Source organism: Anopheles coustani, chromosome 2, assembly GCF_943734705.1.
Source record: "Anopheles coustani chromosome 2, idAnoCousDA_361_x.2, whole genome shotgun sequence".
NCBI classification, from domain to species: Eukaryota; Metazoa; Arthropoda; class Insecta; order Diptera; family Culicidae; genus Anopheles; species Anopheles coustani.
The window spans coordinates 22,312,908-22,328,226 of record NC_071289.1 but is presented as its reverse complement, the minus strand read 5'-3'; the positions used below and the strand labels follow the sequence as shown (position 1 = coordinate 22,328,226).

Genomic DNA, 15,319 nt, shown 5'->3' with positions numbered 1-15,319 from the left:
CATAATCCAGAGTAGCATTTCTTTTGTGTTCGGTACAAATATTACAGGGTTATCATTCAACGCTTTACTCGTTGTGACCAAAACAGTAAATTATCGCGTACCGTATGTCTGAATCGCATTTCACTACGGTTGAATCGGCTGGATTTTTTCCGGAAAAATATACCGGCCGCATAGTGTATTTCCTTGAGGGAGGATTAATATAGTCAGCCTATCATGTGGTTTTGGTGCTCTCGGTTTATCCAAATGTTACTTTATTCAATCATGTTTTTATATTCTAAGATCAGAAGAATTCACAAGAAGAATAGACAAATCACACACGTTTGCTAGTAGTTCGCTGCACACTAGTCGGAAAGGGGAAGAGAACCGGACTTGGCAGCACTAGCGCTTCTGCTTCACGATGCTCGTGGTCTGCTTGGTTCCGCTCAGCACAATGTAGGGCGATTGCGTTTCCTTCTGTTTCGCCTGCAACATGTTGAGTGTGCCGAGTGGCGTATCGGTGGAGCTCATCTTTTTCATCAGCTGAAAAAAGCACAAACGGAAAAGAAGGAGCTCAATAAAATGTGTTATCACCCAAGACCGACGACAGCGTCACTTACCCCCTCCTGTTCGCTCTTCTTTAACCGCTTCTCGATCTTGTTCTTGCCCGGACCCTTTCCGTGGAACTTGTGCGAAAGGTAGCGGAACGCTTCCTTCTGCGTCAGCAGGTGGCCATTGTCGTCGATGTAGTCCAGCTTGACGTTCGGTTTGAACGTTTCCTTCTCCTTAAACTCCATGATCGGACCGGCATACCGATCGCGCCGCGAGTACTTGTCATTCTCCTCGCCGTAGTTCTTGTCCTCGATCGAATAGTTTTGCGCCTGAAGGTGCGCAAACCGCGCATTGCTTGGCCGATTGCTTTCTTCCCGCTCGAGGTAACCCTTCGATTGGGCCAGTTTCAACGCACCGGCCACACTAAGCGCCACATCCGGTTCCTCGTCGAGGATGGCGACTTCCTCGACGTTCTTCAGCTCGCGGCTGCCGGTAGTATCCTCCTGTTCCTGCTCGGTGTTAACCGAGTTCCACGTACCACCATGCCGGTGATCGTGCCGCCGGGACGTTCCGGCACCCTCGTCCGGGTCGGAATCCATCCCATCGTGATCGCTTCCACTGTCGCGCTCGAAGTCCATCATTTCGTTCGGATCTTCCTCACGATTGCCGGCCGTGCCGTACGTCGGGATGTCACCGAGTGTGCGGCAAAACTCGGCCGTTGAGTTGAGCAGCATCGCACCGTGATGGTCTTGCTGCTCGCCACCACTATCCGGCTCCTCCTTCACCTCGCTCTTTACGCGTTCCGGATCGATCGGAAGCGCCTTCGAGATGATCGCTTCCTTCTGCTTCAAACGACGCGCTTTCTGTAACACCGCCTGCAGATCTTCGTCGTCCTCGACCGTGTCTTCCAGCTTCACCGTGCTCAGATCCTCCAGCATGGCCGGTGTATCATCGGTGACCAGTATGTCTGCGGCACGTGCACGAACACTCTTCCGCTCCTGGGTCGTTCCGGAGGATCGTTCGCTTCGCTTCGATCGCGATCCCAGATCGGCCAATGTTTCCTCTTCCGGTAGCGAGGCGAGCAGATCGTCCGCCCGTAGCTTTTGCCGTATCTTGCGGACCTTCTTTTTGGGTTTCTTGAACGAGGCCAGTTCCGTTTCGGTGAAATAGTCGGACACGAGCGAAAGTGGAGTCGTTTCAAGGGAGTCGAGCTTTTTCCTGTCCAGCTTTGTCTTGATTTCCAGCAGCCGTCGCTTCTCCTTTGCCTCCTGTTCTGCATTCGTGCCGATCACGAAGCTACTCTTGCGATGGCCCTCGATCTCTTCGTTGTACTTTCCGAGAATTTCACGCTGCTTCGGTTGCCCGAACTCGTCCACCTCATCCTGACAGTACACATCGTAGCCGTAGTGTTGCGGATTGGCCTTCCGGTTCTCCACGCTACGCTTGTACCGCTCGTCGTCCATCATGTTCACGTTCACGAGCGTATCGCCCGCTTCCTCGTCCAGCACGTTTGCATCCTTGAGCGTTAGGATAACCTGCCGGCCTTCCGTGAACGCTTCCACATCGTGCTCCACGCGCAACCCCTGTAGATCACGATCACGGTACGACTGCTCCCTCCGACGGGGTTGCCTTTGGCGGACGGAGGATGATTCGGCTTCCTCCACGTCACCCGAAACCAGCTCCTCGTCCATCTGATCCAACTGACGTGCTCGCTCGGCCGCTTCCCGCTTCAACCGGTCCTTGTCGCGTGACTTTGCTACCCAATTTTTCAGGTCATCCACTTCCTCCTCCTCACCCAGCGTCTTCAGACGTTTCAGTTTCTCCTCGATTGCGCGCTTCTCCCGCCGTTCGGCCAACTTTTCACGTATCTTTTCCTCTTGCGAAGTTTCCTTCAGGTTCTTTGCCGGTTTGTGGTAGAACTCACCCCAATCGTCCTTGATTTTGTCGTAGTTTTCGGACTCATTACGTCCACCTTCACCGCTGCTGGTGGTGGCCGCTTTAGACGACGAGCTCGGTCCGGTGCTGCTAACATCCAGTGGACGTAGTCCGAGTTTAGCGCGCAGCTTGTTCGTTTCCTCGATCGACAACACATCACCGGCACCGTTTTCCGGGATCGGCGATACCGATCGCTTCCGGTTGGTGGATGATGACGATGATGATGATGCTTTCGGTGCCGGTGGGGGAGATGGTGAACGCTGGCGTCTCTTCGACGATCCTTCGGATGTCGACGGACCAACGTCCAGTGGACGTAGTCCGAGCTTAGCGCGCAGTTTGTTGGTTGCTTCAACTGAAAGGACGTCACCGGCACCATTCTCCGGGATCGGTGACACCGAACGTTTGCGGGAAGAGGACGATGTCTTCGGTGGAGGCGGGGGAGATGGTGATCGATGGCGCCGCCTCGAGGACGATTCCGGTTGAACCTTGGATGGACCAACATCAAGAGGGCGAAGGCCCAACTTTGCTCGCAATTTGTTTGTCTCCTCCACGGAAAGCACATCGCCGGCACCGTTTGCTGGAATCGGCGACACGGAACGTTTCCTTGAGGACGATGAGGACGCCTTCGGTGCTGGTGGGGGTGTCGGTGATCGACGACGCTTCTGTACCTGCGGTGGTGGTGGTGGCGATGGTGGAGCGGCCTTCTCTGCGTCCGGCGATTTACGCGCACTGATCGACGGTGGAGGTGGCGGAGGCGCGCTGGTCTCTTCCAGTGGCACCTCCACACAGTCCGAGCTGTCCGAGTCATCGTCGACGGCGTTCACCGCACCCCCGTCGTAGTTCGCACGTTCGCCGCGACCATGTTCGCGACCCGACGATGACTGCTGATGCCGATGGTGGTGGTGCTGCCTGTGCTCACTGCGATCTCGCTTGTGCTTCTTGTGCCGGCGCCGTTCCGTGCCGCCATCGTTGTAACTTTCGTGGTCCTCCGAGTACGAACGGGAACGATGGTCCAGCTCGCGTTCCCGGTCGTACCGTGGTGAACGGCTACGCGAACGACTACGCGAACGACGTTTATGCTTTTTAGAATCTCGTTTATGCTTTTTTGATGATGAACCCATGGCTGTTGTTACCTGTTTCGTGTACGGAATGCTAGAAAACCCTGTGCTTCTTTTCCACAACGATGCGATCTATGTTTTCACTCCAAAACACCAAACACTGGGTAATCACTTTTTTCACCAGAATGGTGGTTTGACAGGAATGTCACACGGATGACAGCTTTTTGGAAACGCCAACGACCGAGACGGATTTTTTAGGGGATTTAAAAATTATTGTACCATTCAATCACATCTCATCTTTAAAACAAAACAGAAAACATTAATTTTGGAACCATTGGGTACCAATTTTTCATTAATACAATTCTGTACGCGATTGCAAACCGATGGCTTTGAAAAACGTACAGTGCAGCCTCTATGCAGTAGTGCTTTGGCATAGAACAGGGAATTGAAAACCTTGAATAATATGATTCTCATAAATGATTTCTAGACTTCCATCCATCCAATAGACTTGAAGGGCTACATTTGAGTTGCTCTTGCTAATGTTAAGATATGAAACAATGGGAATGTTTTTAATGTATTCAGATATTCCAACCCCAAGTCATAAGGTTGCTACTGTACTGCCTATTGTGTTTTGCCTCCCATAGCGACATCTGTCATAATCCTATAGTCAGCATTTGCAAGCGGTTTGTGGCGGATTTTTGTGTTAATTTTGATTAAGTGTATGTATTGCAATTATACTCTCTAAGTGTACAAATTAATATGTATTATTATATTTAGTGTATAGTTTTAGTTTTATTTGGTCACTAAGTAGTGTATTTGTTTAACCCCGTCCAGACTGTTTTAGTCGTTGTCAAATTTGGCGCTCTTCTTTGTTTGATCACAAACAGCCCAGCGGCGTTTCGGAACGATTCGGCTTGAATTGTAAAAACAATATATTTTATAATAAAATAGCCATGAAGGAAGAGGCGATTAATAGTCAACACGGTGAGGCGTCCGAAGATGAAGATGACGAGGACATGGTACGTACGAGGCTGGCGTTCGTGGTGCCAAGGAACGCCCCTAAGTGAAGCCTCAGGTATTGTTTTTTAACGGAGTATTTTGTTCTCCCTGCCGCAGCACGAAACATCTAGCATGGGAAGTACCTGCACCGACAACACGTCAAACGGGAGTGAAAACCAAATCAATCGGAAAAAGCGACGCCGGTCGAAAAAGAAAACACCCAAGCCGGCTAAACCGATCTACAAGTTTGCCGGCTACGTGAAGGAAGACCACGGACAGGCTCTTTTCGGGTGCATGTTCAATCACGATCTCAAAAATGGGGAACTACCAACATTCGCGACGGTCGGTAGCAACCGGGTAACGATTTACCAATGCCAAGAGGATGGAGAAATCACGCTAAAACAATGTTACGCCGATCCCGATGTAAGTGATGGTACTAAATGTGCTGATATACCCACCGCTCACGAGTGCATTTTTCAGACGGAGGAAGTGTTCTACACCTGCGCCTGGTCGCACGACGTGGAAACTGGTAGACCCACTCTAGCGGCAGCTGGGCTCCGTGGGGTGATTCGGGTTTTCAACACTGCCTCGCTCAAGGGACACAAATGCTTCATCGGGCACGGGCATGCTATTAACGAAGTGAAATTCCACCCGAAGGAACCTTACCTTGTCATGTCCGCTAGCAAAGACCACTCGTTGCGACTGTGGAACACCAAGACGGACATTTGTATCGCGGTGTTCGGTGGAGTCGAGGGCCACCGCGATGAGGTGCTGAGCTTCGATTTCGACATTCTTGGCACACGGTTCATGTCGTGCGGCATGGACCATTCGCTGAAACTGTGGCGGCTCGATACGGAAACGATGAAGAATGCAATACGCAACAGTTACACCTTCAACGAGGCGAAAAGTTTATCCCGGTTTCCCTCGGAGAACGAACACTTTCCAGTGTTCTCCACCCGAGACATCCACCGGAACTACGTTGATTGCGTTAGATGGATAGGTGACTTTGTGCTCTCGAAGTCGTGTGAAAATACTATCGTCTGCTGGAAACCGGGCAAGCTGGATGATGTAGAGGTTAAGAATAACGAAACCACCGCCACCGTTATTACCACGCTTGAGTTTAAGGAGAGTGAGATTTGGTTCGTGCGCTTTTCGCTCGACTACTGGCAGAAGTATTTGGCACTGGGCAATCAAACCGGCAGAACGTACATTTGGGAGCTCGACACTGACGATCCGGTGAATCCTCGCTGTAGCACTCTATTCCATCCCAAGTGTACGACTGCCATTCGACAAACTTCGTTCTCGAGATCAGGGAATATTCTAATTTGCGTTTGCGACGACGGTACCGTTTGGCGGTGGGATAAAATAAATATCTAATAGTACACTAGAAAAGCACCTGAAAATAGGTGAAATATAAATATAAAATTTGAATAAAACACGTTACTATTTAAGGAATACAATCTGTTCAATTGAGTGTAATTTAATGTTGCGGTTTTTTGGCAACACTTATCTAAGGTGCATAGTTCTACTGTAGCGCGTTATAAATCTTAGTTTATTGCAGAATAATATTTTAACAGTCTATAAAACCAATCGTTCTACGTTCATTATGCTAGTAAACTTACGTTATAGAAACAAGTATACATCATGTACATCATGTACTACATTTGTTGTGGCCTATAATTTGGAAGGGGCCTTATATTGTGTCCCCAAATCTAAAAAATACTGCAACAAGGTCATGATATTATGTTCACTTTGGAGTAAACAATTTTAAACCTATGCCTGTTTCTTGCAAGTCTATGCTTTAAAGAACTAACTTACGCATTATTTATTTCTTCTTCTTCTTCTTGGCGTAACGACCTTGTTGGTCATGCCTGCCCGTAAGGGCTTACGAGACTTGTTTCCCTGTTGTACGTGGATAGTCAGTCCTCTCGTACAGGGGAAGGTCCGGTCTCGGTTGGGATTCGAACCCACGCCGTCGAGGTGGTGAGCCCCGACGCTCATGGGCCGATTTTCTAACCGGCGCTACCGCTCGGCTGTCGCGGACCCCCATTATTTATTTAATTACATTAAATTTACCAACGGTTTTCGAATTTGATCGTGTAGTTTGAATTTTATTGTGTCGGTCAAACTGACGTACTATCAAAGGTTCCACCTTGTATTACAGCCCTTTGGTAGAAACCAGTGGTGGGTAAACCAAATCGCTGCAGGGATTCGAATCTTTCGATTCAAATCCATTCTGAGATCCAGATCTTCAAATCCGAATTCCAATCCATTGAATAGTCGTGAGACGATGTAAAGCAATCATTGCCGGCCTGGAAATTGTTTATCTTAATCTGAACTCCATATTGGTGGCAGTCATATTGAAACCGATTTTTGATAATCTTTCTTAGTTTTGTTTACCAATAAAAATACACAACAACGATGCTTTCTCGGGTCCAGATGTCCGTATTTTCTGTGGTTATCCTTATTTTCTGTGAGAGTCACAGATTTACTGCGACCAGAGTCAAGTTAAACCCTACTTCTCGCTAGCCTATTTCAGGAATGCAATGCAAACCTTACTGGTGCGTTGTCAAACTGTGACTCGAAAATAAGAACAACCGACGAATTGAATACATAAACAAAACTAAGAACGATTATCAAAACATTCATATATTCTGAAAAAAAAAATGTTTGGAATTTGGAACGAACCCACCTCGTTTGTTGATCCACCTTGATTCAATCCTTCAAGGAATCGAAATTTCGAGTCTTTCGATAACTGATTCTGCCAACACTAGTTGGCACCGTCGACATTTAATGTAAACTGTCAAAAAGCGCCCGAGCGTCTTCGTAAATGGCGAATTGGTACATTTTGGTTCCCTCCTCCACCAACGGTGATTGTGCAGCAAATTAGCAGAAAATAAGTGTTTCCTGGCGTACCATGAGTTAGAATCGTTCCTCCAAAGCAAATCGAAACGTTCACGCTCCTTCCCGAGCTCGCTTGCCCACGCCGCGAGAGTGTTTGCTGTGCTGCTGCTGCGCGTTCTAGGGGCAGAAGCGGCAATAAAACTCGCCAAAAGTGCTGCTGTCATTTTTGGGAAAGGGACGCCAAAATACTGTTCGACCAGAACGCTCCCAAAATCGTTCCGCTGCCCGGAAGCTGCGTGTGACCCGCGATATCATTCGTTTGCCATCGTCTGCACTATCAGTTTGGTGGTTACTATCTGCGGTGAATCGAGTTTTTTTTTTACCCCGCAGCTTGCTGTCCAAAGTTTTTCAGGACGCAAGTGGTCGGACGTGCGCGGCGGTAAAAGCAGCGGGGGTGCCATCGATAGAGTGCGTCAAAATCGTGATTCGCTGCTGCGACGGTGAAGAACCGTGCTCGAGCGATCCTTCCGGAGACTAACAGGCAGCAGGCGTTGGTCAACATTTGCGGATTGCTGCGCGTGGGTGTTTTGCTGCTGCAAGTGCGAGGCCAAACCAGCAGCCGGAAGCAAGAACGGGATACAGTGCGTGCCTGACACGGTAGTGTCCGCTTGGTTCCCTTTTCGTGACCGTGAAAGTGCGCACATCTGGTGCAAACAAAGTAGGCAGTGTTAATTTTGTCATCCCTCTTTTCCATTGCGGTAGCATAGCAATAGCGACCGGTAAATAAATAGAGTGCCGTCTGTAAGTCCTCGTTCTGAAGAGCAGAATTTCGCTTATCGACACAACTGTCCACGGAGGGCATCAGCGTACGGGAAATAGTCTGTGATTCAGCGGACAAGAATTCTTCCGAGAAGCAACACCTATTGCGGATATTCTGCACCACAACAAAACCGGGGCCACAATCCCACACACACACACACACCTGGCACATAGTTGGGACCGGGGAAGGAAAACTCAGGTGAGTAATAGGCCGCTTTTGACAGGTTTATCTGACGTCCTCCTTCGCCGCAGGTTTCCTTCGTTGGGCGGGGATGTGGGTATGGTGACTCCTTTCGACCTGATGGGTGTCATGTTCGCTCTAAACCCCCGAAATGGCGCGGGAGGACACTCTTGCGTTGTCGCAAGCCAAGATCGGTCCGTCACAGCTGTACGAGTGAAAAACAAAAAAAAAGCGCAACCAACGATTATCAATCGTGTTCGCCAATGCGGACGGCACAAATGAGGGGGCACCAATCATGTGTGTTGTGTGTGTGTGTGCTTGTCTTCCGCGAATATGCGCGAAGAGACACACAGAAGAACGTTTCGGGGCCTGCGACATGCACCAACTTGCTGTTCCATGATTCATCTGGTTTTGTTTTTCGGATTACCGTTGCTCCGGTTTTATTGATGCTGCTGTTTCTTCTTCCCCACCTCCCACCCCCACCCCCCAGTCTGTGGTCCACTATCATCACAGCGTGACGCGCGAAGAAGTTGTTGCCAACAGCTGTGGTCGCTCTGTTTGAATAGGGCAGAGTATCAGTGCCCCGGATGATCAGCCCGCTAGACGTCATCTGCGTCCCGTGCGCGGGGCATTGGGCGGGAAAGTTTGCTTCCGGTTTGATACCCCAGGTCCGCGAGCACACGCGATGGCAAACGGGCATTGCTGACTAATCAATGCGTTTCGAAACGAGTTCGTTCGTTCGTTCGTAGAGCCACGATTTATCATCAGTGTTGCTTGTTGTCGTACACCGCCGCCCCTGGCTACGGAGCAATGCCGTCTAGGATGGTGTGTTTACCAAATAGTGCTCGATACAATCAGTCGGTCTGTGGTATGTGGTTCTGTTTCGAAACAAATAAACTTGGCTTTTATGTTGGAGGCCGCATGCTCGATGGATAAGTTTGGAAGACGCAATATTATGAATCAGAATTATCTGAATCACTACAACCATGAACGCATTACTGTGCCACCCTTTGTAAATTTAATTGAAAAATTAAACGAATTTGCTTTATAATAATTTGTATGCTTTATTTTATACGAAATTAATTGGTAAACATTAGCTACTTTTTGCATCACAAAATTGGGCGAACAGGTTCGTCTTTGCTAAGAATAACTTTGTTTTGGGGTTTTTGACGAGGTGTTCAACAATATTTACTTAATAGTCCGACCATCTATGGATCTGGACGGCATACAAATTTAGCATTTCGATAATTACTTTCACGTACTTAATGGTAAAACGTCAAATCTTCTTTTAAATGAAGTGGTGGCCTCTTTACTTATGTTCTTGACCGTAGCAAATTCTTTCGAGTTTACGTTAGGGGTTCAACATGTATTATACCGTTGCCAATTATTTCTAGCTTGATTATAACGCTCGATTCGCTTAAGGCCCTAGAAAACAATCGATAAGACGACCAAGTTTCTTGTTTCCAACAGATTGCACGAAGGAGTAACTAACACCTTAGCGTTCGCGTGCTAACAATCAATCGAAAATATGTTCGTTTGGACAATGTTTATTGACGACCTGGGAGGTTTTCGGTCTGTTCATCACCTTTTTTTCCCTCCATGTGGTGTGATACAGGTCCTGCATTCCATTCGTATTTCTCCCGCGGAGGAAAAGACTGTAAGCGAGCGTGATGTTTGGTTTGCCTTTTGTTCTTTCTTCTCGCCCAGTAGATGTAGATGTTCCGTTCGGTAGCCGGTATCGAACGCTGCCTGCCAACTGTTTCTAATTTATTCCATCCCGTACGCGCCGAAATCTCACGACCTTATCGAATGCTGTTCAGCTGTCCAATTAGCATGTTGGGTGTAAATATTGATTTTGAGACTTTTGTTTTATTACCACGAATGATACACACCCGGTGGAATGTGTCCGGAAAAGGCTTAGGAGCGCTTTTGTCGCTTAAACTGTGTCCAAATTTTCGATCACGATCGAATGATCGTACCCGGGCAGGGGTGCCTCGTGGCGCAGATCCCCGTTGATGGCGATGTAGCGAGCCTCCTTCTCTACCGCATCACGCGGACCATCGCCCTCGTCCACCGCCGATCGGAGATAGTCCGGAGCCAGCTGGTAGATTTCCGCCTCAAGCGGATTAAAGAGGCTGCGCTGGTCGGTCTGCACAACCGGTGGGAGCAGCGTTAGACCTTCGGTACCTGCGGCCGGCTCCAGGTTTTCGAACACCACCGACTGCGTGTGGCCCGGGAGGGGTGCCTCGTGACGAGCTCCAGGGTTGACGGCAACGTACTTGGCCCCGGTGACGGTTGGTTCAGCAACGTTCATGGAGCTGCTGGAAGACGACGACGATGAGAACTCCATTCCGGTGGTTTCCGGGGGTCCGTACACGGGGGCAGGCAGGCCGTAGACGGGAGCGGGAACGACTGGGGCGGGTGTGACCACGACTGGAGCGACGTACTCCGGAGCCGGGGTCGGTTCAACAGGCACAGGAACGTATTCTGGCTCGGGATCCTTAGGGAGTTCGTGGACGGCCGGAGGGTAGGGGGCGCTCGGGACGACTGTTTCCTGGTGATGTACCTCAACGACACCACCTGATGGGCGCTTCGGGAGCAGGTTCAGTAGCGGGTTCTTAAGCCACGGATGTTTCATCAGACTTCCGAGGTCGGGCAGAAATTTGGCGTGGAATGGTTGAACCATGGGAAGGTGCTGGTGGTGGGGAACGACGGGCGAAACCACCTGATGGTGGTAAGGCTGCACCGGTGTGTAGACGACGACGGTTTCGCTCACCGGCGGTTCCATGTGTCTAGCGACCAGCTTCTTCACCACATGCTTCGTGACCAACAGTGGGCTCGCCGTGCAGAGCGAGGCCAGTGTTGCCAGCGAGATCGCAACTACGATTGTAACCTATTGAGAGAAGAATTTTAAAGGTTATTACCAGATTGGAACAGAGAATTCTGGACCACTTACCTTCATACTGGGTTCGGATCGGTATCCGCTTCTGGATTGATATTTTGTATTTATCCACAGCAATGAATGCAATGTATCCAACGGGAGACGCAAATGCCTTCTGTGTCCATCCATCACCGAACAGAGGCGTATTTAAATGGGTCACACTCCAATGGTCCAATTTCTCCCACCCACCGCTGGGAAGGAACCGGACCGGCTTCTAAGGGTATCAATGCCAGCCGGGAAGCTTCATTCCCCGAAACCGGTCCTTCCGGGTCATTCGATGTGCGAACCGTACATAATTCGCTTACCCTCCGGGGGTCGAGAAAAACTTTGAGGTCCCTGCAAGTATGCTGTCCCGGCGCCACCACGGGACACAGCTACTACTTGTGGTGGTGATGTTGCAGAAAGTCTACACGGTGCTTTGACCTTCCATCAACCTCGCCGCGGACGGATAAGGGACCACGGGCGTCCCGGTTTCGTGACTGTAGGTCGTTTCTGTCCGGCAGCGGAGGGAAACTTTTGCATCACTTCGGGGGTGTTTTGCGTTAGATAATGGTACAAAATTGCATACCCGCCGAATGCTTGTTTGTGTAAGACTTGAATACGATTGTTTTATTCTGTTTTTTTTTTGCATTCGTTTCATTCCATTTCTATCCCGGTAAACCCGAGGGGCAACTATTCCCAATGCCGTTGCTTTGAAAATGAAAAAGTTCCTGCAATTTGTGTGCAATTTGCATGTTTCGACGGTTTATTGCTCGCAAACAGGAATGTTGATTAATTTAAGGAAATGTAAAAATGGGGGGAGAGAAAGAGAAAATTGCTGGGTGATAATGCGCCATCAAAAACCGGGGCCTAAAAGTATGTTGGTAGTAACCCAAAAAGGACAACACTTTTATAATGATGTATGTAATAGTGGAGGTGTACAATATGGTACAATTTGTACATTAAAGTAACAGTTATAAAATCGAATTTGATTTAATTTGTATTTGACTTGATTTGAAATACGAGCTCCTTTTTAACTTCCTCGTAGCATAATCCGTGGTTATCTAATTCTGTTTCGGATTTATTAATCTATAGGATACTGTTAAATGAATCACTGAATCTGAATTTTAGCATCCAAGACACTTAAACACTGAAATCCAAATAGCGGTCAATTTGACTCAAACGCCATTTTTTTTTGGAATTTCCACAATCGGGTGAATATTTTTAAAATAAATAAGTCTCTTCTAACAATCCAAAAGTACATCAACAATATGTTTTTTCAAATTTTTCTGATGCACGAGTTTTGAGAACCACTAAACCATGCCATGTGACCTTAGTAGAGTTGTGTAATTCAGGTTCAGATTCATGAATTTAAATGATTTTTTGTGTTTTAGAGATTCATGATTCCCAAAGGTTCACCAACTGATGAAAAGTAATGCAAAAAATGGATAGAGGGACCTCCTTTTGTATTTTTTGTTCGCATGATCCACGTCAATGAAAGAATCATGGAGATTCGTTAAAGATTCATGAAGATTCATTAAGGTTTCGAACGATTCATAAACATTTGAAGATTCGATTCCCAAAAGATTCATGAGTCCATCTGAATGAATCTTAGGTGAAAGATTCATATGAATGAAGCTCCCCAAAAGATTCATAAGGTATAACACTAGACCATACCGTCATGCTTTTGAGTAGTCAATTTGACCGCTCTGTTTCAAAACGAAAGAACTTCAGTCGTTTTCCAATATTTTTTAAATCTGTAAACACTTACTGTTTTGTTCATTTGTTGACTATCTTTTGGCGTTTTTAACTATTTTGAAGCAACTCTCCACCATTCCGGCTTGCTCCATGTTCCAGGAAAAAGAAGGCTCTAAAGCATTTAGGCGAGATTCAAAAGTAATGTATTCTAGGGCTAAAGATTCTAAGAGAATTGACATTTGAGGTGATGTTCGACTTTTTATAGACAGATTCATGTACCTTCGAAGTTCAATGTATCGATGAACATTCATTAAAATGCGTTCGGAGTAAAAACTAATTTGGGAGATTCACCAATTTTTCGGAGAAAAGTGCAATGAATCTTATCGAAAAATCCCTAGGAAATCACTAATAAAAAACTTTGATCGCTGGTGCGAGGATGTCTTAACATATAATTATCTCATGACTAATCTCTCTTCGAAGGCGCAGAAGGTGTAGTCTTTACCACCCACCCTCACTAAGCTTTCTCCTTGCAGACATCTACAAACATATTAGTTATCCATAATCCCGCTACTTGTTAACCGGCTGTGCGTGTGCTGTTTGTCTCATTCACCTGATGCCAACGAATGCCACGCCAATGATGATGCATTAGACGCAACTCTTCGCCCCGAGGGCAGACGGACGCGGTTACGTTTTCGGGTTTTGCCATTTGCCACAAAGTCTGTCGCGCGCGCTTTCCGAGAGGGAGACTTCTTCGCGTTTGTCCTTCGTTTTTCCGCAACGGGAAATACTTGCCGAATCTACGCGTAATACAGCCGAGACCCGGTTTCCCAAAAAACATTCCTCAATTTATGCCAAAGACAAACGGGCGGACGGGCGGGCTACACACTTGTCAGGCAGATTTGTCTGGCCTCCCTCCTCCCCCGACGCAATCACCCCCTCTGTGCTGCGTGTTGGGTGTCCGCTATGTTTGACCGTGCAGCATGTACCAATGTACCGACAATTTTCCGTCGACGAGGGCACGATTTACTTGCGGCGGAAAATCTATTATTATCAGGCATAAAAAAAGGAGGGACTGTCCCGTGGTGCGAGTGGACATTTCCCGACCCCCCATCCTCGACGCGTTCGTCCTATCAGTGGCGAGTTTCGTGGTTGATTTGGTTGTGTTTTCATTATTTTGGGATGTCTAATAAACATTGGAATTTCTTCGCTTTGTACTTTCCGCCGTACGAATGATGTGCACAGCTGCATGAACTTGAAAAGCGCGCTGTTAAAGAGGCCTCTCGAATAAGCATGCAGGGTTTTATTGACTCGATATTGTTGAAATTAAAAAAATAGACGAAAGTTTCGTCAATTAAAACAGGACGCAATCGAAAAAAATACCTTCAGAGCCGAGCAACGATAACTAGCGAACCAGCTGTTCAATCGCTTGACCGCAACAACTAGTGCATCCCCGCATATGCATCGGTGTAGGTGCACCTATGTAGTGCACTTACTTGCAGTCGTCGTGGTGTAGTGATCATCGTGCGTTGGACTTTGCGCTCTGGCGTCGTTGATCGCCCAGCATCACAGTCCGATCTCGTGCATCTTAATCGACCACAGAGACATTTGGTCGTCGACGTCGTCGTTCGATTGCGGTTGATCGTTCTCTCGCACAAAGACGCCAAGAGGAACAAAAAAAGGAGCGAAACGGCTTTGGCAGAAAGAGGGGGGGAAACTATGTTCGGAAAACGCGCAGCATCGATTTGTAACCGAAACCCCCCGAAATCCGGCCCATCCGCCGGAAAACTCGATCGTTTGATTTGTGTTATGTCTTCCTTTCACCGCTGCAAGTCGCGGGAAAACATGAGATCGTTTCCTGCGCAAGATGGGAATATTCTTCGGCCGGGTTGGGGGGGAGGAAGGAATTTCCCCGAGCATCAGTGACACAGGGTGGGGGGAGGAGAGATCAGTAGGAAAATGTACATGCTTGACGAGAGCGGACCGTGTCGACGAAAGACGGGTTTTCGATCCGTAATTACTTGCTCCATTGCGCGAATTCGATGCATCTCAGATTTCAGTGAGCAAATGCTCGTTTCGGTGCGCCTGTGTGTGTGTGTAGGGGGGAAATTAAGAGATAGAGGATGTGTGTTTTTTTTGTTCTGTTTTTTTGGGAGGAAGGAGGTTCGCAATCACTCGATTGCAATTTTTCGTCAGTCTATCAGTCTATCGTATCGTTTTCATCCACTCGGTTGTGCGCATCCGGATTCGGGGTGATCGTGCCATCGGGTTGCTGTTAAAGTAAATATCTTTTGAAAGTAACATTTTAAAGGTGGAAAAAGTCATGAAAACATACCACAC

The 15,319-nt window shown here is 47.9% G+C and overlaps 3 protein-coding genes across 4 annotated transcripts; 1 reads left to right on the top strand and 2 right to left on the bottom strand.

The window, feature by feature from the left end:
- Positions 1-116: 116 nt before the first annotated feature.
- Positions 117-3,655, bottom strand: LOC131267557 (U4/U6.U5 tri-snRNP-associated protein 1). Its single transcript, XM_058270464.1, has 2 exons — positions 597-3,655; positions 117-519 (listed from the first exon to the last, which is right to left on the bottom strand). The coding sequence occupies exons 1-2, from the start codon at positions 3,582-3,584 to the stop codon at positions 379-381; spliced, it is 3,129 nt and encodes a 1,042-aa protein (XP_058126447.1). The 5' UTR covers positions 3,585-3,655; the 3' UTR covers positions 117-378.
- Positions 3,656-4,179: 524 nt separating this feature from the next.
- Positions 4,180-5,976, top strand: LOC131262056 (polycomb protein EED). 2 transcript variants are annotated; one of them, XM_058263969.1, is made up of 4 exons: positions 4,180-4,240; positions 4,409-4,540; positions 4,638-4,943; positions 5,001-5,976. In XM_058263969.1, the coding sequence occupies exons 2-4, from the start codon at positions 4,475-4,477 to the stop codon at positions 5,895-5,897; spliced, it is 1,269 nt and encodes a 422-aa protein (XP_058119952.1). In that variant the 5' UTR covers positions 4,180-4,240; positions 4,409-4,474; the 3' UTR covers positions 5,898-5,976. The 2 variants fall into 2 exon arrangements, with proteins under 2 accessions (XP_058119952.1, XP_058119953.1); XM_058263970.1 differs by lacking the exon at positions 4,180-4,240 and adding an exon at positions 4,250-4,268.
- Positions 5,977-10,300: 4,324 nt separating this feature from the next.
- On the bottom strand, positions 10,301-11,326 carry LOC131264092 (uncharacterized). The gene is made up of 2 exons (XM_058266381.1): positions 11,321-11,326; positions 10,301-11,257 (listed from the first exon to the last, which is right to left on the bottom strand). Exons 1-2 carry the CDS (start codon positions 11,324-11,326, stop codon positions 10,301-10,303), a joined length of 963 nt encoding a protein of 320 aa, XP_058122364.1.
- Between the last annotated feature and the right edge of the window lie 3,993 nt (positions 11,327-15,319).